The 27337-nt window shown below is 42.8% G+C and overlaps 2 protein-coding genes across 6 annotated transcripts in view; one reads left to right on the top strand and one right to left on the bottom strand.

Annotated features, from left to right (window-relative positions):
- FBXO36 (F-box protein 36) overlaps positions 1-10136 on the bottom strand; it is a 47284-nt gene extending 37148 nt beyond the window's left edge. The window contains exon 1 of the mRNA XM_048506500.1: positions 9813-10136. Coding sequence (XP_048362457.1) covers positions 9813-10136 — 324 coding nt within the window. The remainder of the gene's footprint in view (positions 1-9812) is intronic.
- Position 10137: 1 nt separating this feature from the next.
- Positions 10138-27337, top strand: part of TRIP12 (thyroid hormone receptor interactor 12) — a 108355-nt gene continuing 91155 nt past the window's right edge. For 4 of the 5 annotated variants that reach the window (XM_048506499.1, XM_048506498.1, XM_048506497.1 and 1 more), the window contains exon 1: positions 10278-10543. The gene's annotated coding sequence lies outside the window, so the exon portion shown is untranslated. The other variant, XM_048506496.1, reaches the window with a different exon arrangement.

Genomic DNA, 27337 nt, shown 5'->3' with positions numbered 1-27337 from the left:
TGATAGATTTTTATATATTGTTAGATAAATAAACACACTCAAGAAAATACAAGAGATATTTTATGGGAAACGAAAGTGTTCGATAGACACTATTCATTTGAGGTAGGTAAACGTTCTACACGTTACATTAAGATTACATATGCCTGGCCAAACAGAGTAGGTGACAGATGTAACATTAATTACACATTCAGTAGAATATTCTCTAGTTACACTTCCATTGTCACTGTCCTAGTTTAATTAGGCAGTGGATGCATAAGATGACTTTCTGGTCCCTTCTCCTCTCACCCATAATGAGTGACTGATCTTGCTCTCAAACTAACCTCACCATCTGGAACAACCCCCTTACATTAACTGACTTCCATCCTAAAAATTTTTTCATATCCCCCTTTTTTTTCTTGGTGACTCATGACTATTCATAGTAACATGCTACTAAAATTTTCCTGCTTCTGTTTTGGACCATTTTGTCCTTTATAGTATTCAAGTATAACCAGATATTATTGTAGATTTGGGGGGGGGGGGGATGTTTAAAAGGAAAATTGACACTAATTCCCTCCTTTCAAAATTCTTATTGAAAAACAATGAAGCAATGTTTACTACAGTTACATATGAACTTAGACAACAAAGAAAGTTGCCCAGAGGCATGCCTGTTTTTACCAATTATATCATACACAGGGAGAGTGCAGTACCTTGTATGTTTTTTTTCCTGCTCAAATGATAAAACATTTCTGTTTTATGACAGGGCAGTACTCACATTGATGATGAGAAAACAGGTCTTATAAAGTTGATTCTGTTCAGAATGATTTCCTTATGTTTTTGGAATAGCAATCAAACTTTATTTGTGTCAGTCCCCTGCTCAGACAACAAAACGCTTGTAGGTTTTCAAGGATTTTATTGAAGACATATGAGAGACAGAAGAAGACAGTTCTGGCGAAAAGGCGCCAAGCAGTTGATAATATGGATAGCATAATCCCCACCCCACACGGGAAGAGAGAGAGTTAGAAGTATCCAGTCTGGAGGCCCTTCCCAGCCATGGAACTCCAAGGCCAGCACTGTTGATAGCAAGGCACCTGCAAAAGCAAAAGCACTCCCAGACATTCCCCCCCCCCCAAACAAGGGCATCCCAACAATTTGTTACAAGTACAGATCAGCCAAGAAACACACACGGACAAAATATAAAATTCATGAGATCTGCCTTAAAGGTTAGGTCAACACTGAAGTTATATATACACATGGTCAACTATTTCAATTGCATCCAGTTGATGGGGAAACATACTAAAAGAAAGGGATACAAGTATGTAATCTTTCCAAAAGAACTGATGGTAAAGTATTAAAGCAGACCAAAGTGAATGTTTCAGAATATAAACAGACCATTAAACAGTGTGTTAAAGCCTTCTCAATGAATAACAACATGAAGTTGAAGCGGAAATTGACAAGTATTTCTGACTGCTTCCCATACCCAAGAAAAACACAGGGAGCTGAGCAGCTATTATGCTGGTATATCCCAAAGGTGTCACAATCTGAAGATATGCCACCAGAGTGATCCAGCACTGCTACACCTTGGCTGAGCAGTGGTGGCACCATAACACTACGGTCTCCTGGCAGAGCACAACCAGCTCAACTTCCTGCATCAGTAGAGAAGTATCAGGGCGTCGGAGGTAGTTGACTTCCTAAGCCAGTGATGGCGAACCTTTTCGAGACCGAGTGCCCAAATTGCAACCCAAAACTCACTTATTTATTGCAAAGTGACAACATGGCAATTTAACCTGAATACTGAGGTTTTAGTTTAGAAAAAACGGTTTGCTCCGAGGCACGCATTACTCGGGAGTAAGCTTGGTGAAGCAACCGTGCAACACTTCGAATGGGTGAATCACGACCCTAGGAGGGTTTACTCAGAAGCAAGGCCAGCCTAGATATGTGTGTGTGTGTGTGTGGGGGGGGTTTCCCCCCACTCCCCCCACATGACGAACTCTGTGCGCGCATGCCCACAGAGAGGGCTCTGAGTGCCACCTCTGGCACACGTGCCATAGGTTCGCCACCACTGTCCTAAGCCATCACAATCTGGCACTGGCACAGAGGTACACCTGTAGCATAGTCCATATGTAGCCACTGAGTCCAGGAAACATTATCCCCAGGCCCCCATGTCTCAAGGGCCCTGAGGACCACAAGAGTCAAAAGGGTCACCATTGCTTGCACCCACTGGCTTGCAGCTGAACCCTACCCCCTGCACTAAAGCCACTGCCAGCTTCTTGCAACCAATATAAACTCCAGAACCTGCACTAGATGGATCCATGACCACAGGGTGTACATTCTTGCATGAAGGTTCAAATACACATGGGGAATGAGCACACCGTATGGGAACACGATGCACCGATAGTGCAGAGCTGGTGTGTGGGGTGATGGATGACAAAGATGGTCAGCAGACTCTTGAAGATCTGAATCCCCCATCACAGGCTGTTGCATGCTATCACAGGCTGTTGCATGCTCCAGATCCTTTGCACAGGCACACTGACCCATATCAATCAAGGAAGTGGCCCAACAGTAGAATGCTGAGTCAGCAGCCATGGAAGGAATCATGTGAGTGCAATGGATCACCACTTAACTAGTTGCCCATCTACCCCCAGTGCCGAACCCACTGGTGGCCACAAACAATCCCAACCAGGAGCCATGGTTGCACCTGAATAGCCAGTGGATGACCATCCTGCAAATGTTGGCAGAGCACCAACCTGTCAAGGGGCTGCAGCCAACCATGGTCCTCTGGAAACAACTTGGATGGAGTGTGTGTGTGTGTGGGGGGGGGGGGGTTACAGGGGAAGGCTGGTAATGTGCTGTTGTGTCCTGGTCCGGCCCTGGGTGCAGCAGCCAGGGCGGTCCCTGGTGTGGCTTGAAATATGGGTAGCACCTGTGACATCTTGTGAGCATAATGACATCTGGAGATACTGGAATCATTGTGACTCATGCTGACCCACTGTGAGGTTGTTTACCTGATCTCCACCTGTGTAGTATTGTCATAAGTGGGGGAGGAGACCTTTATTGACTCCCATCACTCTGGTATGAGCCTAACTTAGGAAGTCCCAGAGATCCCTCCCCGTCCCAGCTGCTTCTTTTCCCAATAGGGAATACCTTTTAGGTGACCAAACAAGACATGAGGACCCAGGCAAAATAACAGACAGTTTACTGAAGAGGTCTAATGACAACAATAATTCAAGCCATTTATAGGATGAAATCAGTAAAGACCAGTAAACAAAATAATGAAAAGCCTAATGAGTCTTATGTCTTTCCCATCTCTAGCTATCTCTTGGAACTAGGTTTCAGACCAACTCACCTCTTCCTGGATGAGGGATTCCTCATCTGCAACAGCCTCTCACCCACCCTGCTTTTTAGGAGTGAACCACCTTACCTTTAGGGCAAGGCCTTTAATGCATTCTTCCCAGGTCCACCCCCACCACCCTGATTGGGCCTACTTTTATCTCCAAATTTTATTTTACCAATCACAAGGCCCAGATAGTGCCTGGAATATGCAGGCCTGCTAGCTATGTCAATCTAGGCTTCCCTGGGGCCTGCAGGTCACACTCTAGGCCTAGGATCATGGCAGGAATTTATTAGGGAAGAGTCCAGCCACACTGCTGTTGCACTAGCAGTATTGCTACCTACATTACCATGATTCTCGGGATTGGGTTGCTCATGTTAGATTCTATCAAACTACTATGTTATAGGCGTATTAATCTCATAATAAATGTAGGTGTCAGGAATTACTAAGTAAACAGCCACAACTACGAGCTGTTGGAAGCGGTGGCTAAATTTTTAAATGGTGTTATTTTAACTCGTCAGAAATTGTAAAGTTGTAAGGGCTGTTATTATCTTGCTAAGTTAATCTTAAACAATTTATATGCCATTAAAGGTATTCGAAATCGAAATCGAATTACTAAGTATGTTAAAAACAACAACAGGCCATTTGTGTACATGGCTTCTCCTTGTGGCAAGCCCATCTTCCCTTTGGGGAAGATTTTCAATTATGCAACAGATTCGTGGCATTATCTGAGTTCGATTTTCATTTAAACAGCTGCCGCCATACCACTGTGCTTCTGATGAAAAAAAGGATGGATTTTCCTGATGTGGGCAAACACCAACCTGTTATTTAATTAGCTGGGAATCTGAACTTGAATAAAGGCACCATGCCTGCCTCAGGTTCTCTTTTCCCCTCCTTCCCACCTTTTCCCCTCCCACGCAGCAGCACGTTTTTCCCTTTCTCCGCTCACTCTCCACCTGTTCTGCTGCTAGCTCCCTTGTTTCCCTCCCAGCACTCCCCCCCCTTGGTTGCTGATATGGGTTGGTCAGAGTTGTAGGTTCCTCTCCCCACCATTGGAAAGATGAAATTCCGGATATGTAAAGGTGTGGGGAGCCAGCAGGGTCCCTGTGAAGATGAGGGGAGTCCCACATAACAATGTGGGATGGAGAAACAAAAACAGAAATAAATCTTTAGCTATTCCTTCAAGTGTTATTAGAATTAAATAGAAAATAATTAATGTTTGCCATCTTATTACTTTTATTTATTTACTTTATTTATATCTTGTCTTTCTCCCCGAATGGGATTCAAGTAGCTTACATCATTCTCCATTTTACAATTGCAATGTTCATTATGTCTTACAATTGCAATGTTCATTATGGGTTTATACATTTTGTCATTTGCACACTGAGAAAGGGATGCTATAAAGAAAGTAAATAAATAAAACTCGCTAAATTATTGTACAGTTTTTAAGTTTAATAATTATACTTACTTTTCAGGAGCCTTTGTATATCAATCCTATAAATGTGTAGATACAAGTTTGTACATTAACAGATACAACAAGTTTGAGTCATGGGTTGCAAAACCAATTTGCTCTTCTCCCATGTTCACCCACACTCCAATTCTGCAATCTCTCAGGCTTGGGTAGTCTAATTTTGGCACCCACCCTCTTTTGCACATAAGTTGTTTACAACACATCTTGTCACTAAATGCTACACTTTTTCTTTTAGTTCCGCACGTGTGTTCATTTTTCCTCCACCATTTTCCTGAGCACAATTACTGCAACCTTTTTTGTGAAAACCAGCTTCTCTGGAACACATAATCATGTTGAAACCATCTTTATTTCTCTGCACCATTAAATACCTGGCCTTATCCACATGACCTTGTAATTGCCCAACCTCTCTTTCAGCCATTTTTCCTCCCCATTGTCTTCTGTTTTCAAAAGGATTTTTTATAAATTCTCTCTGTCATATCTAAGTAATGACAAAACATTTAGGCAGAGACATAGATAGCAGCTTTGTCGATTTCATATAGAAATTCCAATGGAACATGCAGGCAGAGATACAAACAAGCAGGATTGATTTTGGGGTGGGGGGGGGAGGAATAGGCTATGATGTAAACTCAGTGCACAGGCACAAGCCAGGTCCATTGTATCAGTTTTGTCAATTTCATCTTATGTTAACCATGTTAAATGGAAGATGCACCATGTCAACAGTTAGAAGCTAGTGAAATTAACAAAGGAAGTTGCTTCTGTGGGAGGAAATTCACAAGGGACTGTTACAGTAACAACGGTTTGTTAACTGCAGCTCTAATTTGGGTGAAAATTTTTTGTGTATAATGATGTCTGCTCCAGTAGTTATTTTGCCTTCCATTTTGTGCAAACACCTGGCCCTTATCCATGCTTTGTGTAGTTGCCCAATCTCCCTCTCAACCAGTTTCTGCTCCCTCTCTTCTTCCATTTCCAAAAGAATTTTTTTTAAAAAAAATTCTGTTTGTTATATTGAACTAGTTATGTAATGTTGAAACAGAGATACAACATTAGGGCAGCGAGTGATTTTGAAGCAGGAGGTGGGGGTGAATAAACAGTACTGGGAGTAATTGTTGCATGCAATTGGGAACTGTTGCAGTAACGATCATGCATTACTGCACATCAAAACTGGCTGAAAAATGTGGGGTTTTGTGCAGGTGAGTGGGCTACATGCTTCTGTTCCTTTAGGTAATGGCGCCTGCTCTAGTTGTTGTTTTAACTTCCGTTTTGGGTTGGTAGTTCTCAATAACCAAAATAGAGGCTGAGCCATTTTTGAATTGCTGCTTCAAAATGTAACTGTGCAGTGGTGTTGGGGCAATTGTCTAAATGAGTGCCTATGCAAAAGGGAAAAAAGGGTAAGTGTTGTTATTCTGTGTCATGGGTGACATCCCACCCTCCTCATGTTTTCAACAGCAGCATGTGGAATAGAGACAAGGAGAACCCCCCCGCCCCCAACAAAAAAAAAAACCAGGGGGAAAGGAGGTGTTCAGAAAATGTTTCCAAGACACACAGTATGACTACAGGGAAAATCTGTGGCAAGCTGTACATGCAGAACAGGATGGTGGCTTTCAATTGCTCTCAACAGTTTGTTCTTCTTAGGGCACAATGATTTCTCATCATGCTGTTTTGGGGTGAAGTTTTCTTTCCTTTTGGTTATTTCCTCATTTTTCTTTTTCGCCTCTGAGGAGTCTCCTGAGCATATGACAATATCTTACTTTGTCTGTGGTGGCTTCACTCTGCTATTTTCAGAACTAGCACGGCATACACAGTTTACTGCTAAGCAAATTTTTGTGTCCTAAAAAGATTTACTAACTTGATAAAGGAATTTACACTGCCTTTTAGTTAGCTCCACCCAGGTTTCAAACATATTTTGACTGTGATCATCGATATGGAAAGTATTTTTATTTATATTTATCACTACATTTATATAACCTTTCCTTCTTACAAAGGGAGCCGTAAGTGACTATATACTGTAAAAACCAGTATACTACATATCAAAACATAGAAAGTTGCTATAAATCATTGTAAAGTCACTCTTATCCTTAAAATCACATATTGCCACTAATTAAGAATCAAAGGGATTCCACATTACACACCTACCTAATTTTTAAGGGCAATGTGTTTCACAGTGCTGGGGCCATTGTAGTGACCATGAACACACCAAAGCTGTTTTTCTGCGAAATGGAATCACAGGATGGTGCTGACCCATGGAATGCCAGGTTCAATGCTAACACATAAGAAAAAGCATACAATGGGCCACTCCCCACTTACCTCGTCTGAGTGCAACCCCGCAGTGACCCCTCGTAGAAAAGCCTCCGTGATTTTTGACAACGGAGACATTTGTTCCCCACTCATTTTCCATTCAGGAAATAGCGCGGAGTTCCACATCAACAGTCAAAGAGGCAATCGAGCGTTCTGATTGGCTGGCATGCGTTATGTGCATCGATTTATTGACGTGCGGAGTTGCAGCCAGCCCGGTTAAGGGACTTCCATTTTGATTGGCTGACCCGAAAAGTTCGTTTGGATAAGCTGAACGCATTTTTTTAAGACGTCTGCACATGCTGACGTCACTACCTGTTGCAAATTGCTTGGGCAGAAAAATGAAAGTAAATATCGGTTTCGGTTTACACCGCCGACAACCCTGTGCTCAGCAGCACTTTGCCAAGCTGCGAAAACAGTGGAGCTTCGAGCAAAAGAGCAATGTTGGCACGTCTTGTTGTGCACCACGTCTCAATTTCCGAAAGACACTTTCTGGACGGGAATACTCCTCCCTAAACAAAATGGCCGGTTTCCTGTTTCCTACAGATTGGCCGGAAGCTTGCGCGCTGGCCAGAGCGGAAATCAGCCAGCTGCGATAAGCTTTCAGCGAAGGTTCCCCACCCCCCTGTGGCACCTGCGGGTTTTTGGAAAATGTTGCTCTTTTCAGAGGACCTAATTTGCCGCGTGACAAGGAGGTGGGAGAGCGGCAAATTAAGGGCAGCTGAGCAGTGGGCGCTGGTGATGTGGGGAACGTCCATCCTCCTCGTGTCTTTTAAAGAGGTGACCCCGCAGCTTATGGTGTGTGGGGAGTGGCCCAATGATATATGCAATTGTCAGTATTTATCTGAGAAAGCTAAGGCAGCCTATGTGTGGCTATTGCATTTTATGTCCCTAATTATGCTGAAAAGTATTGGATGAAAGATGGTAACAACATCAAGGAGATTCATGACCAAATGAGGGTTTGAATCCTTGCTTCCAACATTGCCTATTATACCACACGGACTCTATGATTATATTACTCATTTGTATCTTTGAATATCTGAATTATACTACTCATTTATATTTTTGAATATCTGAAGAAAAAACAAAATATTTTTTAAAAGAACCTGGTAATATTACTTTTGCCACCAGGTCGTTCGATACTTGCTGTGGTTTATATACAACCTCACTAAATGTCCAGATGCTACCATTTTCTATTACAGTCTTAAAAGCTCAAGACTGCAACTTTTTCCACATGCAGATCCTTTTAACGATGTCTTTCATGCTCTGCATTGCACTTTAATAACAAACCTGAAGAAGTTTCCAGTTCGGGGATTTTTAAACTTTCACTAGCCATTTACAAGTCTATTTCATTGTATCTTGTAGGTCCTTGTAAAAGTCTTCTTTGGAGCACATGCTTTCCCACACCCAGGTCTTAGAACTGACAGAGTAGGCGGTTTATCAGCGGATAGATGCGTTACCAGAGTAAGATAAGCGCAGTTGAAGATGGCTTGGCACGGCAGACGAATAACTCCACACCACACAGTAGCTTCACTTCAAAGAAGGAATTTTACTTTCAGGTGCAAGCTATATACAGTGAACATCAAGGAACAAACCGGCAGCATGCCTCGCAGTAAACAAGAAACCCTAACAGACACTGAGCACTGATAGTGCTCTGCTAATATACAATCACTGTCCAATCAATGTGAAGGTCACAGCACCGGATCAGACTGGTTTGGTTCAGTTGCATCAGGCTTTTGCCAACTGACCCTGGATGACAGGTGCTGTCATTTAGATCACCAAGATCTGTGCACAAGATGCACACCACATTTATTTTGCTTCCCTGACAAGAACCAAATAAAAAAAAACAATTTACTCATTTTTAAAGAAACTTCTTTCCAAGCAACAGTGCTACAAAGCAAAGAGCAAGTATCTTCTATGTAAGAAAAGAGTAATTTTCTCCATGGTGTCTAGCTGTTATCTCTTTCCATCCCAAAAAGTTGATTCTGATTTGTTTTCTCTCTAATTTTTTGTTCTGTTTTCTGAATGTTCATTATTTTATTGCATTTGGCTGATTGTGGAGTCCAATCACACCTTAAAAGCTAACAGGTAGACTTCTGTTCATTTTCAATGTAACAGACTATCCCTCTGGAATTAGGATAATTTTATTACTCCTCTTAGCAGAGTGTTTTAATTATTTGTCTTAAATTGAAGCCACTCCAAAAGACTTGGGGTGAGGACCAAGAAAAGCTAATTATTTATTCCCTCCTTGAATAAGCAGTTGGATTAAGGGACAAGGTAATCAGTATGCCACATACTTTGCTCTGCTACTCTGGGGAAGGGGATAGTTATACTACCTTATCACTATCTTAGAATTCTTAACACCACCCACTCAGGGCAGTGTATATAACTGAACTCACCTACTTCTTCCACAACAACCTTATAAGATTGGTTAGGCTAAGAATTTGACTCAATAGTAGCTGAGCAGGAATATCTTCAAGACTATTACCCAGTGACAGGACATCTACGTTTTATGCAGAAGACCTCAAGTTCAATCTCTGGCATCAGTAGTTAAAAGGATCAAGCACTAGTGACGCGAAAGACCTTCACTGGATACCTTGTGCAGCCGCTGTCAGTCGGAGGAAGGGTCTAGCTCAGCATAAGACGGCGTTATTATCAGTACATTGTTTTGTTTCACTCTTCTTCCTAAAGACTGAGAAAAAATCTATCAAGGGTCGATTACAAGAAAAAAAAATTACTCACGGTCTTCCGATTCACGAGAAGCTGATAGAAGTCCTTGCTCGGCGCCGGGGCTTGTCCACGCATTTCAAACAAAACATCTGGGAGAAGAGACGCCATTTTGGGACGCCAGCAGCCCGTGGCTATGGCAACCAGGAAGGGGCGGGCACACGGAGAGGTCACGGGAATTCCGCTCCCCCCACTCTTAAAGGAGACGCATCTCTGAATGCTTCCAGCCGACGGGGCTTTACCGTCGCAACGGCAGGAAGAGGTCCCCGACCCGCTACGGTTGAAGAAGCCAGCCCCCACCGCGGACGCCACCTGTGGCCTCGCCGACCCAGCAGGCATAACGCCTGCGCGCACCCCAGGGGTGACGACCCCGGCGGAGGGATATCTCTTTTTCGGCCAAGGAACGTCTGAGACAGGCGGAGGGGGACGGGAAGGATAGAACTACTAAAGGAGGGGGCCGGTGGCGAAGCGGTAAGGAGCGCCCGGACGGACAGAAGGAGGACTACTGCTGCTGGCGGGGGGGGGGGACGACAGCGGGGGCCCCGGGCCCCTTCTGGGGTAAAGTAGTCCCCGCCCCCCCTGCGCGGCTGTAGGGGGTACGGGAGCGGAGGTAGACGGCGCTCTGGTCGGTGCTGCGGCTTCAGCTGATAATTGAAGGGAAGAGGCGCCGGGCAGGACAGAAGAGGAGCCGGAGCCGCCGGGGAGGCACGGGGCGTTTGTGCGGAGGCCGCGTCGGGACAAACTCGGTACTGTGGGGCTCTGGGGCTGGCGGGGCGCGGGGGTGGTGGCGTTTGTGGCCTTCACTTTTCGGGGGGAGACCAGCGAATCTTTTCTTCTCTCTCGCTAGCGGCACAAGCGGGAGGGGGCCCGACACGGAAGGAGCTGTTGTGTGGAGCAGGCCGGGGAGCGCTTGTCGTTGGGGTCGGCCCCGGGGGGGGGGCAGTAGGGGGAGGTAACCACGGTAAGGTAGCGATGGCTGTCGGAGGCCGGAGGAAGTCCTCCCCCTGCAGGGCTGATTTTATCTCGGGGGTGGGGAGCGATAAATACCAGGGAAGAAAGAGGAGTGGTGAAAGAGGAGCCTGGGTGGCAGAAACGGAGCTGACAAAATGGCCAAGCGACTGCTCGAGGCTTATCGTGATTCAGCCTTTCTTCTCTTCTCTCCCCCCTCCCCTCGGTTGCAGAGCAGGGACGGTGAGTGGGGCAAATCTGCTCCCCCACCTTCACGCCCGTGTCCCCAGGAACACAGAAGACACGTCTCTTCTCCCCCCTCTCCCCCCCTTTGTGGTCGGGCCTCGCTTCTCCCTTCTCCTCCTCCTCCTCCACTGGTTCAGATTAGCCCTGACTGCTAAATACAAAAGGACAGTGTCAGTGTTGACACGGCAGCACCCGGGTTGTGTTCCCCCCCTGCTCGGATTCCCCCCACTCTTTCCCGAGGGGCCTCCTTCCATTAGATATATTATTTACTCTCCTGTGAACCCCTTTGAATACACTGGAGGCGAGGAAACAGTCCGCCCCCCGAGCCGAATAACGACAACAACAATAAAAAAGAGAGAAGAAATGCTAAATGATCAGGTGCCTCCATATTGGCCAGCCTTTTGGGGAGGAGGGGCGGGGGGAGAAGCTGCCCTCTGCTAAGCGTAAAAAGGGTGCTTGGCTAATTTAAGTCCCCAATGCCGAAGCAGATTGTTTTCGCCCCTGTAATTTTGGAGCTGGTTCTCCCTCGCCGGGGCCTTCGAGAAGTAACTAGCTGGTGGCTTGTTTGCATAACGCGTCGTATTTAGATATACCACATTCTTCTCTTCTCCCCATCCTTGTCCTTCTCGACCCAGGCGGCTTCCGAGTTGCTGCCGACTGGTCCGGGACTCGCAGTCAAACTGATCTCGGGGCTTTCGCCAGCTCTCTAGGCCGATCTGCTTGCTCTACAACTTTTATTGTTCCTTTCTCCAAATGGCCAGTGAGGTCCGGGCGAGGGTTTGTGCATCGCTGCAGGGGTTTAAAACATCAGGAATTCGGAAAAAAAAGTTTAGATTAGGAGCAAGGAAACATTAGGGCGGGGAGAGCGGAAAGTTTTGTCAAGGGCTTTTGGGGGAAAACATCGGTGTATGGAACAAAGGTCTTGTCTGTATTACAGAGGCCTGCATATGAGGCCTGACTGTGTCGCATTTACTCAGAGGAAAGAAATGAAGGCTTGGCATGGGTTTCAGTGTATTCCATATCTGGCATACATTTCACAAACGCTCCTAGCATTTGTTTTCAGGTTGCTTTTCATAGTGCAGTCATATATACTGACAATTTTTGTTCTGGCTTTCTTAATGTAAGCAGTATTCTTCATATTCTCCATCCTGTTCATCAGTAGCAAGTATTGATCTAATATAGATTTAAAGCCACATCCCATTCTTCTTTGACAAAGTGATTTCCCTAACACGGACTTCATGTAGATATTGACTCTTGTGACAGTATCAGGCCTGTCATTAAAAAAAAAGACAGAGGAGATTAAAGGAAGACCTAGATCCTCTGCGTCAAAAAGGTGGGACCTTGTAATCCATAACAAAGAAGTTGTCCTCCAAACAAGGCTTTGACAAGGGTCATCTTGCCTTTTGGAATTGGAAAGGGGTATGTGTGCATGTGCATGCACACAGAGGCTATTGCCTGCTTATTTAGTCTAGGAAAATCGTTTTCCAAATGTTGTTCTTATTATATTTAAAGTCTATGAGTTACCAGAATAAAGATTTATTTTTAAAAAATCACATTGAATGTGCTGGAAATAATTGCATTTTAAAAGTTTGTGAGCTTTAGATCTCAGTAGTTTTATATATACAGTATTAATAATTAAGTGTTTATATTTAAGGAGGAACTGTTGTTTAAATTAACTATTTAAATTAAATTTAAAGGGCTCTCTGTTCCCAGTATGTTGATACTTTGAATTGGATCAATGAAATGCAACTTTCTTACACCCCTTTTCTGCAGTCCCATTGCTCTCCCTTTCTACAGCCCCAAATGCCCATTGTCTACAGTTCATGTGAGAGTAAGCTCCATTTAAATCACCGGGGCTTATGAGGAAGCATAGTTAGTGTGAGGTTGGAACGTGTATATTTATACTTGATAAGGGGACTGCAGATGTGACCAGCTAAGTGAAATGAGAACCAAACTCTTATTATTACAATCCTATGTTTGGAGTAAGTTCCACAGAACAAAGAAATACTTGCATATGAGCAATCATGTATAAGATCAGGTTGTATTCTCAGGGCCTTTCCTTAAGCACACACTAGCATTTAATATTAATATCGATAACTCTTGTTAAGACATAAAGGTATTTAAAGTTTCAGGAAAACTAGTACTATCCACTAAGTAACTGGGTTTGTGGGGGGAAGGGTGCAAAATAGCAGAAGCTAACTCTAGGATTTTTTTTGGTGTGTCTACTACGTGCTGACAGGTCTTCTGCTGTAATTTCAGTATCTTGATAATTTTCTGTGTCTCTTTTCTCCTGCATTCTCTTTGCCTCTATCCTGCTTTCTTTGTTTATTGTCTGTATATACTAGTACCAGTTATCAAAAGCCACTTAAAGAACTTCAGCTGTTCAGGCATCTACAAGGCTACTACTGTGACTTGGTGAGATGGCTGTCATAAACATGTAGAAAGCATAACCTGCAGTCTTATGTAAACTATAAGACTTTTGGGGCTGGGGGTTCTGTCAAGTCACAACTGATTTATGGTGATCCTAGTGGGGTTTTCAAGGCAAGAGATGTTTGGAGGTAATTTGCTAGTTACAATCCTGATATTCCTTGTTGGCCTCCCATCCAAATGGTGCCCAAGATCAATCCTACTTAACTTTTAGCATCTGATGAGATCAGACTAGCCAGAGCTATCAGAAACAGGGCACAAGACTTGTAGGTTATTTTAAATATAAATTTGACAAATGCAGAGGAGGAGAAATTCAAAATAACCAAAATGTTAGAAAGTGGGAGAACATGGGATGCTCCTTTATGCAGAATTGGTCCATTTTTCCATCTAATTATGTCTTGACTGTCGAGAGAAACACCAGACTTGTGGTATTTAAAAAGCCTAACAAAATATTATTCCAGCCTAAACTTTTGTTGACTTGAATCTACTGGTTAAATACAGTGTGTGGATCCTTGTGATGGACAGTGACTCTTCAGGGTCTTAGCAGAGGAAGATTTTACTAAGTGACTGCTACCTGAGATTTTTTTAAAAAACTAGTGATGCCTTGGATTGAACCTGGGACCTTTACTATGCAAAGCAGGTGGTCTGTTAATATAATTGCCAACCTCCAAGTGGTAGCTGGAGATCTCTCACTGTTGCATCTGATTCCCAGGTGACAGATCAGTACAGGCTAATTTGGATGGTAGGGTTGATGGCATTGATGCCTCATTGAAGTTCCTCTCCTCCCCAACCTCCCCCCCCCCTCAGGCTTCATCCCACAAATCTCTAGGTATTTGCTAACCTGGAAGTAGCAACCCTATCTGTCACTGAGCCATATCTTCTCCCAGAAAGTGGTACCTCTTACTCACATTGAGGTGTTTTTAGCTGGCGAATAATACTTGGGCTGGCAGTCCAGGCTGTTGTGTTGGGGAACATCTCTCTGGTGTGTAAGCTTGAGGGCGGCATATAAAAGTTAGGAATAGTGTTCTAGCTCAAAGTCATAAGAACTAGCCTGCTGGATCAGACCAGAGTCCATCTAGTCTAGCACTCTGCTACTCGCAGGTGCCTTTGGGAGCTCAGTACCTGTCTTTCATGTGCTGAAGGGTGATGGAAAAGAATGTGACTGAGTCTGATTGTGATATGGGGATGGGTCTTTGCATAAAAGCAAAATGCAAAAGAGTTATATAGATTTCTCTTATGAGCACTTGTAATCTCTCTTTGCATGACATGAAAGGATACCTTGAAATGGATAGTTTCCACGAAGGCTTTTAAAGATCACACATGAAGGAAAAGGGCAATCTAATAAATCTTGCTGTTTCTTCAACTAGAGGAATCTACTGGGCAGATTTTAAGATGTCTGAATGGAGCTATTAACAGTACTTGAATAGCTGCTGTACAGCTGGCACCCAAAAATTGTTGAGAGTGTTGCATGTTAGGCCACATTTGTGCTCTGAAAACACAGACTTAAACTAAATTAATTGTCCTTTCCTCTCTAGGAAATTTTGATGCACTAGATGTGTAAGGGTGGTAGGGTGTTAATGAATCGGTCAGATAATTTTCAATGCCTTTGCCATCCTGTAATTACCAGAATGTTTTGAAGAAGTCCATGGATTGCTATGAAATAAACATATGCTTGTATTGTGCTTGTGCCCTGAGCCTGTGGCTACATGCAAGGGAACATGCTTCATGTGTTACTGCTGATACTGTTATTCAAGAGGGCTGTATGCCTGTTAATACCTGTAAATGTTGATAGCTCAGCCTAAGCCTGGCTGGAGACATCTCTATGTACAGGCAACAGTGATGTATTCTATTGTTAACAAAGTGTCAAACCTCACATATAATATAACCAGAAACTTACTGAACTAATACTAGTTCCTGGATTAAGATTCCTTGGCCTTCATTACTATTCTACACCAAGGGTGCTAATACATGGCCAAGGGCTGCATCTGGTCCCCAAGCAATGTAATCTACCAAGTTTTAATTAAGGTATGATACGAATTTTGCTTAATTTATCACTTATATAATCCTTCTCTGTTTCTAAATGCCCTTGGCTCGTCTGGCTATGGCTGTTCCATCAGTGCTTTTTAACCCCTCCCCTCAGTACAATTTTTTATGGCAGACATTTTTATTTGCCATACTTATGTGAATTTAAGTGACCCTCCCAGAAAACAAATTTTCCAGAAGGTTTATTACTGTACATAACTGTAGCTTGTATCCAAATTTAAGACAGCCGGTGTTCTTTATGCATCATACATAGAAAAAGTTAGTCTTCCTTTTCATGTAAATAAGGTATTTTACTTAACCTACTTGCTTATTTAAGAATGGTTCTGTGTAAGCTGTCTTAAACCGTTCACTGGGAACTACTGACATATATATATATAATTTGGGAAAATAAAACACACATATGTACCTCTTCAGTGCTGGTTTCCAGTAGTTTTCAAAAATAGTTATTCAGCAACAACAAAAAACCCTTAAGTGTGCCAGGTATAGCAGGTATTTGACCTTAAACTTCTCTAGTGTGTGGATTTTCTTGAATTCCAGCCATCCAGTGAGATGAAGCATTACATGACTAACGTTGAGAGGTTCTTAGTCACATCATGCATATCTACTTTTTAATCTTGTCTTCCTCCAAAAGAAACAGGATGGCCCACTTGGTTCTCCCCCATTTATCTTTAAATAGTCCCAAGAGGCTGGTCTAGATGAGAGATTGTGACTGGCCTGAGGCCTTTTAGTGAGATTTTCAGCAGTATGGGAAACTTAATTCAGCTCACCAGGGTTCTTGTCTGATACATTAACTGTTATATAACTGAATGGCTTTTGATATTGCTCAGCACAGGATATCCTGTGTGACTATCCACTCCCTGCTGTTTTACTGGTTTTTGGCCCAGGAACCATACTGCATCTTTGGAATCTATTGGGATTTAGAAGGTAAGTTGGTTAGCCTGAGGTGATGGACAAGAAAACCCCCCATAATTATAAGAGTACTACCACCTATATAGATCTGACAAAGATGAGTAGATATGAGTCTCTGGGTTTTTTTCTTGCCTTTGGACATTGTGGAACAAGACAGTTATGCTGTTTATCCACTTATAGTCATTACATTGCTAGTAGCAACCCAGGGTTGTCTTATTCTACAGTTATGTAATAGAGCTTGAAGCATGAGTTTATCTGGATGTTTTTCTGGGTTTTTAATATGGTGCTGTTTAAGTATTGGGGAAGGGAGTGTAGAGTGGTGGTAGTAATGAAACCAAGAGCCAGCGTGGTGCAGTAACAGTTAGTATGGTGTAGTGGTTTAGAGCAGGTGGATTCTCATCTGGATAATTGGGTTTGATTCCCCACTCTTCCACCAGAGTGGTAGAGGCTTATCTGGTGAACCAGGTGTGTTTCTGCAGTCCCATGTTCCTGCTGGGTGACCTTGGATTATTCACAGTTTTTTGGAACTCTCAGCCCCACCTACCTCACAAGGTGTCTGTTGTGGGCAGAGGAAGGGAAAGGAGCTTGTAAGCCATATTGAGTCTCCTTACAGCAGAGAAAGGTGGGATATAAATCCAAAGTTGTTTTCTTCTAAATAACAGTACCAAACTAAAATATCCACACTGGAAATATGGCAGATGTGAAGAAGATGCAATTCAACAAGGATAAGTGCAGGGGACTACATTTGTGTAACAAAAATGAGAAGCTCGCTTTCTGGATGGGGGTACAGGTGGAAAGCTATGTATGTGAACAAGAACTTGGGATACAGGTGGACTGTAAGTTGAATATGAGCAATCAGTGTGGCAGAAATACCTAATGCAATCTTGGGGTATATCAACAGAAGCATAACATTTAAATCACAAGATATCATAGTCCTTTCTGTGCATCATATTGGTCAGACTACACATGGACTCCTGTGTGTGGTTGTGGAGGCCACAGTTCAGAAAGGAAGTGGACAAAATGGAGTGGGTGCAGAAAAAGCTATGAGGATGATCAGGGGCCTGGAGACTAAGTCCTAGGAAGAAAAGCTGAGGGACTTGGTGGTTAGTCTGGAGAAGAGGAAGTTTAAGGGGGGATGTAATCACTCTCTTTAAGTATTTGAAAGACCCTTGCTTAGTCTTAGGGCAAGGAGCTGTTCCTATTGGCAGCAGAGGATAGGACTTGCAATAGTGGCATTAAATTATGGGCAAAAAGGTTCTAATTAGATATTAGGAATTTTTGTGTTACAGTGAGCAGTGGAATTGTTGCAAGGGAGGTGGTAAATTCCCTGTCGCTGGCAGTCTTCAAGCAGCAGGCCAGATGAACACTTGTCAAGGATGCTTTAGGCCACGGGTCCCCAAACTACGACCCGGGGGTCAAATGTGGCCCCCTGAAGCCATTTATCCGGCCCGCCAGGAATGGCGGCGATGGCTCCATTCATGTGCAGTGGGGGCTCGAGGGAGAGGAGGAACCGGCCCCAACAGCCATTGATTGCAGTTACATGATGGCACCCCCAAATCTCCATGAATTTTCTGACCCAGAGTTGGAAACCTTACATGTGGCAATGCCTGCTCCGCCCTTCCCTCTCGGCTACTCCATGTGTTGCTCTCAGGCTTTCTGTTCCGCCTCACTCCCACTGGCATCAGCCAGGCTGGCGAATCGCTCGCTGGCTGCTAGGGAGGAAAGAACCCAGGAAGATACCTGATCCTGGGTTAGATGGAATGCTTCATTGGGAAAGTTCTGCTTTTTTTTTTTTACAGGGGAAGGTATTCCACAGCCTCCCCAACAATATTTGGAGCCCACCCTGTACTTGACATATACTTTGGTCACTATTCTAAAAATAGACCATGACAGAAAGGCTGAAAGGTGAAATCAAACATTTTACAATCATTTGTGCATAGGAATTTGTTCATAGTTTTTTTTAGTCTGGCCCTCCAACAGCCTGAGGGACAGTGAACTGGCCCCCTGTTTACAAAGTTTGGGGACCCCTGCTTTAGGCTGATCCTGCAATGAACAGGGGATTGGACTAAATCATCTGTATGGTACCCTTTCTGATTTTATGCTTTGGTTTGGACCTGGGGTGAACTAGGCTTTCTGTGATTATGTTGACCTACACAGGTGTTCCCTTGGATGATATAGTATTAGCTGTTGTTGAAATCTCCCAACCTTATTTTGGTTATTTGGGACACTCTTTAGACTTCTGGCCTCTGTTTTGTCCAGTTCTCCATATATATACGCATACACATATCTGTTCTGTAAAATACGGGATAAACTCTCTGTTGCTCTGTAAATGGATAACTAGGTTGCGAGGATATTTCAGGGGGGTAGCCGGGTTGGACTCCAGGTCTCAATAGAGCTGTTGGATTCTTATCTCACTAAATATGCTAACATCATTCAGTTCCTGTATCTGTCAGTAAACTTTTACTGTTCAGAGGTTTTACCATCTGTGTCAATCCTATCTTAATGCACACGTTACTAGTTAGATCATATTGGCCCTAACTAGCCTTTCCAGGCAACACTCTCACACCTATATGTAATGGTTGGTGACTTCTTTTTCAGTGTATTTGAGAAAGTGTTCAGGCACAGGAGAGGTTACACCAAAAATAAAACTTGGTTCATCTTAAAGGTGCCACTGGGCTCAAGCTTTTTAGGTTGCAAGAAATCACAAGTATTGTTGCTGGATTTTTGGCTTTTTAAAGGTATGTGCCCTTGCCTTCATGTAACTATTGTATATGGTCTTGTCTTCATATAACCATCATGGTGTTTTACCAGCTCGGCTAGCCTTGGAGTCCTATAGACCAATGTGGATCTTAGAATTCTCATCTCCAGATAGAATATTAGTATTTCATTGGCTTCTGAGGCCAAAGTGTCCTGAGTAAAAGCTGGAGATAACAGGATGGGTTCTCCTATGATTTAGAAGTGAGAGAAGAGGGATAGCTGAACAGTTCTCACAGTGTCGAGAAATAAGTATCAGGGTACTGTGGAGATGAGACCATTTCCATAGAAGTGAAGGTGAGCAATGAAGTGGCCAGATTTGCAGATAACACTGAATTTATTAAGGATAGTGAGAACCGATCCATGTTGGGAGGTGCTCCAAAAGGATATCTCCAAACTGTGTTAATGGGCAACAACATGACAAATAAAGTTCATTTTGACTGTGAATATAAATTTGTGGTTCCATGGGACTTGGAATTCAGAGTGCCCTGCTAGTTACCTCCATCTTAAAAAATAATGTTTTAGTACTTGAAAAAAGTAACCAAAATTATTCAAACATCAGGGTGGATGAGAAGTCACTTCTAAGAGCAATATGTGGGATTCAGTGGTACAGGATGTAGTGATGGCTCAGAGTTCAGTTGGCTTCAGAATGGATTTACAGCCCAATACAGAGATCCGGGAGGGCGGGGATGATGCAGCTACTATACCGCACTTCCACCTCCAGAGGGCTTTTTGGTCACTTGGAGGCAAAAAAGTAAAACCCCAGGCATTCCACAGGGCTCCATGAACTTATGCCACCCCAAAGGTGTCGGGCATCTGGAGACCAGGCCGGGGGGGGGGGGGGGCCAACTTATGTCGGCTCTGTCCTTGCTACATTGGCATGGTTGGCGGTAGCACTGGGGTTCTGGTATGACTCTCTTCCCAATGGTGGAAAGTCGTGTACAGGATGCTTCCCTTCATTTTAAGTGGCTAAACCCCAGATCACCCAGCAGGCTTCCATGGGATAGTGGGATTTGGACCAGCATCTTCAAGATCCTAGTCCAGTGTTCTAGCAGCTGAGCCACATACTGGAAGGGGTAGTCAGACTCACTCTGTTTTAGATCACTGTCAAAATTGTGCTTGGACTTGTGTGATCTGCAACGGGCTATTTCTTGTAACTTGGATCACTGTCTGCACTGGCTGGTGAAAGGTGCTGAGGAAAGTCTGTCTCCTCTAACTTGAATTGACGTGTAGCTCAGGGAAGTGAGGGTATCAAATGGCATTAAAGCAGCTTAACTCTATTAAGGGGGAAGAAGAACCCTCGGATACTGATTCCTGAGCCATTTGTCACCCTTCCTCTTGATACTTAGCTCAGGGACCGCAAGTACAAGGTGAAAAAGGAAGGGAAGACAAAACTACGATGAAATAACATGGGCCGTCCAGCTGGCTGTTGAAAGTGTGTTGTCAGAGTTCAAAAGTTCCTACAATCTTTCACAAGTAAAATTTGTCATGTGGAATGAACATGAATACATTATTGCTGTATAGGGAAGGTTCACAAGACAACATTCTTTGATACCCATATTTGACGGTAAGTGTTATGGAAAAGATAAACTAATTGTAGCTCATACAGCAGCATATTTCAGTTTTAAGCTATGACTAAAAATATGTGTTTTAAAAACTCTGATCTGTTAGATTAATCCCCAGAAGTAGCCAATAGTGACTGGTGCATGTGCAATTTAGGAAGAAGTGATGGGACTTTATTCTCAGAGATGCAGAGATGGCAAGACTGAAAATATGTCTCTGTTCTTATGCTTTCCCCATGAAAGAGTAGATGGAAATGAGTAATGAACTGCTTGCTAGGTCCCTCAGCAAGGTGGAAACTAAGTAGATAAGCATAGTCAACCCCCTGCCTTCTCCATGGAAGGGAAGGCATGAGTGGCAATCCAAGTCAGGGTGTGGCTGAAGCTCACTTATTTTTCTGATCTCCATAGTGTAGTAAGGAAGGCCTTATCAAACCTAATGGAATAATTAAAGGCCAGAAATCAGCACACCATTAGTTGGAAGTTCTTTTTCTAGCCTAAGTAAAGGTTTGGTGGGGTATGGAGGGGGTTTCTGTAGCAAATGAGAAGAAAATGCATACATATAAAAATTGTTCTAAAGTAACTTCTTTTTTTAACAAGAAAATGGAGTATTTCCCTCTTCATACCTCCTGACAAGAAGGAAAATCTGAAAGGGAAATGGAATGACATACTGACTTAAGGAAAACTGAACTGCTTACTAGTCCTCCTGATTTCTAGTGGGAATGTGGACAGCCAGTAACAAGCCCTGCCTATTTTCTGACAAGCTTGAGGAGGGCTGAGTGAAGTTCATTCACATGCCATAGCACCTACAGACATTATAGTGGGGATTCATGATATAGATTAATGTCTCAATGGAAACTTAATTTCCAACAGAATTAAAACAGGAACATAAATAGTGTTAAAAATCTGTTTAAGTACAATAGCAGCTATGTATTACATAGAGAAGCATATTCGTGTGATCTTGAGTTTCTGAAACATTAGACAATTTTCTAGTGCCCTAAATAGTGTGTTCTGATTTAGTTTATTGACTAAATTATATATAAATACGTATATATGTATTTATATAAAGTTTGTGTGTGCCTACCCATTCCCACATTTTATTTATATATAAATAAATTAGTTTTGTCTTTCATCGTTTTAATGATTCTTTTTATTGTAACTGTTAGCTGACACTTACCTGGATGGTCCAGGGTGGCCTAATTTTGTCAGATCTCACAAGCTAAGCAGAGGCAGCCCTGGTTAATACTTGGATTGCAGACCACCCAGGAATTCTATGGTTGTTATGCAGATAATGGCTATTGGCAGCCAACTCTGTTAGTGTCTTGCCTGGAAATCCCCATTAAGTTTATCATTTACTTCCTTTGTATTGTTAAAATTTAAGAAAAAAGATCTAAGGTACTGAAAAGTGGCACTAATTTTAGCAGCCCTTCCTCCCAAACTCTGATATGTCTGGATGTGGTGGTCCACTCATATTTTAACTACTTGTTAGCTGCATATCAGATTATTGGTGATAATATTCATTCAGCCACGTAAGAAGAAACATATTAGTAGACACTTCAGCTTTGACTGTAGGTCAATCAAAGCCAACCAGGTAAATTAATTTTTAAAAATTTGGATGTCTATATATATTTGAGGTTTTATCTCAAAACCCATTTGCAAATTAATAAACATGAATGTGCTGTCTCGCAATTCAGATGAATAATAATCTGAAAGGCAATAATTACAAATTTGAAATTGTCAAACATGCCTAATGTGTTAGGAGAGATAGCGATTTATTATTGACTGTATGCAGTAAGGTTTAGAAATGAAAAACTTACTACCAGAAAATTTCCCACCCTACTTCTCTGCATATCAGCATTGCAAATCTCAGAGGCCCCTTCCGCACATGCAGAATGATACACTTTCAATCTACTTTCACAATTGTTTGCAAGTGGATTTTGCTATTTCACACAGCTGCAGAGTGGATTGAAAGTGCATTATTCTTCATGTGCGGAAGGGGCCAGAGTTATCAGATGATATCTTTTAGAGGTGGTAGCATTACTAAACTTCACGTTATGCAGATTTTTCTGATTGGTGATGATTTATGCAAAGTTCCCAGATCAGAAGATTTTCATACTCACTTTCAAGTCATGTATATTTGCAAAAGTTGCTGTCCTTTATGTTCTGTAGCTCAGCCATCATCTACTGCCCAAATTCTTCTGTTTGTGGAATTTGAAAAGAGGATCATTTTAAATTTGAAAAATCTTGATCTTCAGTTATATGATCATAGAACATATCTATTGAAAAGATATGTAAATACTCTGTGGAGTTCTTTACCTATTCCTGTCAAGTATGTTGTTTTCAACCATATGAGATCAGTGTGAGGAATGAACTTGCTAAGAATGGTAAAATCTAAAATGCGACTTGAGTAGAGTAACTTAGAGTAACTTTTCTGTAATTAATAAAACTTGGCTATCAGTACTTAAAAACACCAGGAGCAAAGGCCAAGGGCATGCTAACCATGGACAATGGACTCCACCCAAACACAGGATTTGTATTCACCAATCCTGCTGCTGCATGGAATGCTAATGTGAATCACTCCCTGGACTGAAAACCCCCACTATCAACCACACATTTGCATAGCAAATTCCACCTAAACACTTACTGATTGGTTCCCCACCCGGGGACATGACAAATTTACACCCCACTAAAACAGACTTCCCTCTGTGATACACCTCTGAAGATGCCAGCCACAGATGAAGGTGAAATGTTAGGAACAAGATCCACCAGAAGGTATGCAGGAATAGGTAACTTGTTACCCCTTAGTTGTAATTTGGTTAATTTCTGAAATGCCCAGACTCTCATAGTAAGCTCATTGTAATAGAAAAATGAAAATGGGAGAACCTTGAATTGAACTGACTGGTAGCTACAGCCAGAGTCACCTGTTCTAGAAAGTGAAAATGCTTTTTCTAACAGTCTGGAGTCTAGAGCTGGGAGGAACAATAAATTGCAGTAGATGTGATTCTGCATGTATTCAAATTAGAAGAATTGAAATACTTTCATAAGGTTGAAGAGGCCATAAAGCACATTTCCTTTTGTCTACTGTTGAAAGAATGATCAGTCATTGCAGTCACTCTCAAGATGACAGAACATGTTGACAGTTCCTGTATTTTCATAAATGTTTTATCATGTGCAGAACAGGTGAAATTGTACTGATTTACTTATTTAATCAGTGATTGTGTTCAGCTACTTGGAAGTTTTTCACTCCCATCATAACCTAAAAATATCAGTGATAATATGGGCCATTTTTGGAAAATAAACTATTTAGAACTTTGCAACAGAAAATCACAGTAGTGCAGGGATCTTGAAGGTCTTAGTCATACATTTTGTGTGGTACCTTACAGTACACTGGCAAATCACAATAAAATCACCTTTTTGAGTTGATGATTTTCCAGAAAACAATGTCAGTCTTTGATGGCTTGGCTTTGGCTTTTTTACAAAGAGCTACATGTGGTTTCTTCAGTATTTGGAGTTAACACACAACCCATTTCAGAATGGGGGGGGGGCACTTTCTCTCTCCCGTGGCCATAGGAGGTGGTGCGGGCTTGCACTGATGCGTTTACTCTCCTGCCTGGGTTAAGTGGTGGTTATGCCAGCCAGGAGGACAAGTAGGGGGGTGGGTTGGCTCCATGGAGTTCTGCAGGACCTGACCTGCTTCTAGCTGCTGCTTCCAGAGTTATGTTGGCCTAACCTCTGGGTCGATGCAACTTAGGGCATTCCTGGAGGGCTTTGGCCCTGGGAACGCTGGCAGCAGGGAAGATGGACTTAAGCCATCCTTTTCCCCTATGGAAGACTTTTGGGTAGCTGGGGAGGTTTTTTGTTCTTTCTGCCTCTGAGCTGCTGGAATGCCCTCTGGAGGTGGTGCGGCAGCAGTACTCTCTCTGTCCAGCTCCTGGATCAGGATTGAGCTGACATTTTATAAAAGAGGCCTGAACTTATAGCAGGTGCTACAAATTGAGGAATTTGCACTTTTCCGCAGCAAGTCAGTCATCTATATAAAATGCGAAGCAACCATTGCCATCTCGATTCTTAGTGGAAAGTCTGGGTGAGGATTTTCTTTCCAATAGAGTTGGAAATATTCCGGCAATCCCAAACTATATTTATGTGGCTGAGATGATGTCAAATGAGAGTGTCTGCCTTGTCAGTGGTAATAAAAACTAAAGACTTAGCTGTGTGATGAGTAGCCTTTGTTACTTAGAAATTATTGATCTTAATTTAACATCTGTGTTCTTCCCTGCAGTCTATGGGTCAGTGACAAAGGCTCATGGGGAATGAAGTAAAAAAAATGAAGTAAAAATTCTTTAATGCCTGTTTTCTAGCTTTCCTCTTCCTGCTTCTGGGTTTCTTCCTACCTCCCAATGCTGTTTTCAGTACCTTTCCAGAGTTAAATCTCCTGTTTTGGTGGAATGTCCAGGCAGTCCCATAATGGCAACCATTACTTTGTGAGATTTGGCTTGGGGTTTTCAGAGTGATTGCAACCCTTTGACCATTTTTTTCTTCTCTCCAGATTTTTCAGCAAACTTGAGAATTGTCCCAAGTTGTTGGAGCATGTGCAGCGAGAGGTGCCCTCCCTTGTTTTGCAGGTTTCTTGATTTATATTTGAGGCCATCTTCAGAGTTGGATTGCAGATTAGAGTTGGAGTGGAGATACAGGTCTTGCATTAATTCAATGAGTGTGGCATTACCCACCTGTCTTCTGAACTTGGTTGTAGGATTTGGTTTGGGGGAAAAGGCCAAACTTTCTAAAATGCCAGGCCATTGTCTTCCATCATGGTAATGAGAAATGGAGAAGAAGAAATTTCGTTCTCTTCAAAAGTCAGGAATTCACATTCTCCCCTGAGCAGGAGGACATCTTCATTACTGGGTGGTTCCCACTGCATTCCCAGAGAGGCAGGATCTGATCTTCAGTTTCCTGTCCCTGTGGGAGTTGCCCCTTTTCCTTCTCAGTTTCTTTCCTGCCTCAGAGAGAGTAGTAGCTTGTTGCCTATCTGCTATATTCTGTTTTCTCTAGTTCTCTAAATCCCATTCTAGTCTTGATTCCTTTTCTATTTCTCACTTCCCTGACTCTCTGTCTCACAGCCCCTCAATGCACCCAACTTTATTCTATCATGCTTCTTCCCGCACTGCTAAAATGCCAGCCAAAAAGGCGCAACTAGACAAAATGGTGGCCACCAATATCAGCATTCCTGCCACTGTCTGCTCTTCCCCAACACCTCCAGGGCTAAGGTGCAACATGGTTCCCAACCTCTAGGGGAGACCCAAAGCCCCTCCATTTCTATCATGGAGGCTAATCTCGTGGCTATGTTTGAAGCCTTCAGGGCTTCCATGTAGGAGGATACCCTATCAAGAAATTATGGACAAGTAAACAACTAAGTAGACAGATAGGTCTGAGTACATGTGTAGCAATTTGGAATTCAGTTGGAGTAACACCTACCCACTGCTGATAGTGTATACCATGGCATCCACTGTTAAGGACCTTGTTGGACACATTATGATGCACAGATGCTTTGTAATCCCGTTCCTTATGGATTCTCTGCAAGGTACATATCTTTGGTTTACACACACTTGCCTAATGGTTGGTGTATTTTAAAATGTTCTTAAGCTGCCTTTTTCGTACTTCTCAAAGGACTAAGAAACCAGAGTCAGTGTGGGTGAATGCCAATAAGTTTCTCCTCCCCCCCCCTGTACTCCATGATGTCTCCTTCCTTGCTCAAAGAACACAGCTTTAGGATTCTAGGATTTCGACACACACCAACACTATTGTGATAGAAGGGTGCATACCTGCAATGTTTATGCTAACTGTTGAAACATCCCCCTTGCCATTCTGAGGTAGGGGGAAAGAAGTAGCCAAATATAGTTGACCTGAAAAGGGATAGTAGACTAGGCATTTACTATATTTTGACTACTTCATAGAAGGAGATTAGATTAAAAATAATCACATTAGATTTGATTCTGAATCAGTGTTGATAGTATCTTGATATCCACAGAAGCTCTTCAAAAGCGTTGGCACTGTGTCCTAGCTGAGATTATAGCAGAGATCAAATGTTGGAGTACAAAAATCCTAGCATGCTCAAATCAGCATCCTGGGAAGGTTTAATCAAGCAAAACATTACAGTGAATAAAGTGCATTTTAATGGTCTTGTCCTGGGAGCTGGCACCTGGGCACAGTGGCTATGAAAGGGGTTGAGAATGTGCATTCTTACTGATGCCAGGGATGTAATTGGTGTCCCTGAGCTAAATTCAGGACTCTCCCTTGTTATGACATAGCACTAGTTCTTGGCAGTGCCAGAAGTAATGGTGGGGTTGCCCTGCAGATAGGAAGGACTACAATGACTTGGCTTACAAAAACTGGATCCTTTTTCCCCCTTTGGAGTTTGGTTAACTGTAGTACAAAAGCTATTTGCAAAGCTGTATTGCTTAGACAACATCAGAATTCATTTTTTCTCTACTCATCATGTGAAAAATTCTGGAGAAAGTCAATGCAGAAATGAAAGTAGCCATACTCTGTCTCACCAAAAGAAAAAAAACAAAATTGTAACTTCATTCGCCACATGCTGGACCATTTTTGTTTTGAAATGCTTCCTTTGCGTCCTAGTGCCTACCAAATTCTGTTAGG

Source organism: Sphaerodactylus townsendi, linkage group LG08 (genome assembly GCF_021028975.2).
Source record: "Sphaerodactylus townsendi isolate TG3544 linkage group LG08, MPM_Stown_v2.3, whole genome shotgun sequence".
Classification (NCBI taxonomy): domain Eukaryota; kingdom Metazoa; phylum Chordata; class Lepidosauria; order Squamata; family Sphaerodactylidae; genus Sphaerodactylus; species Sphaerodactylus townsendi.
This window is presented reverse-complemented; position numbering and strand designations above follow the sequence as displayed.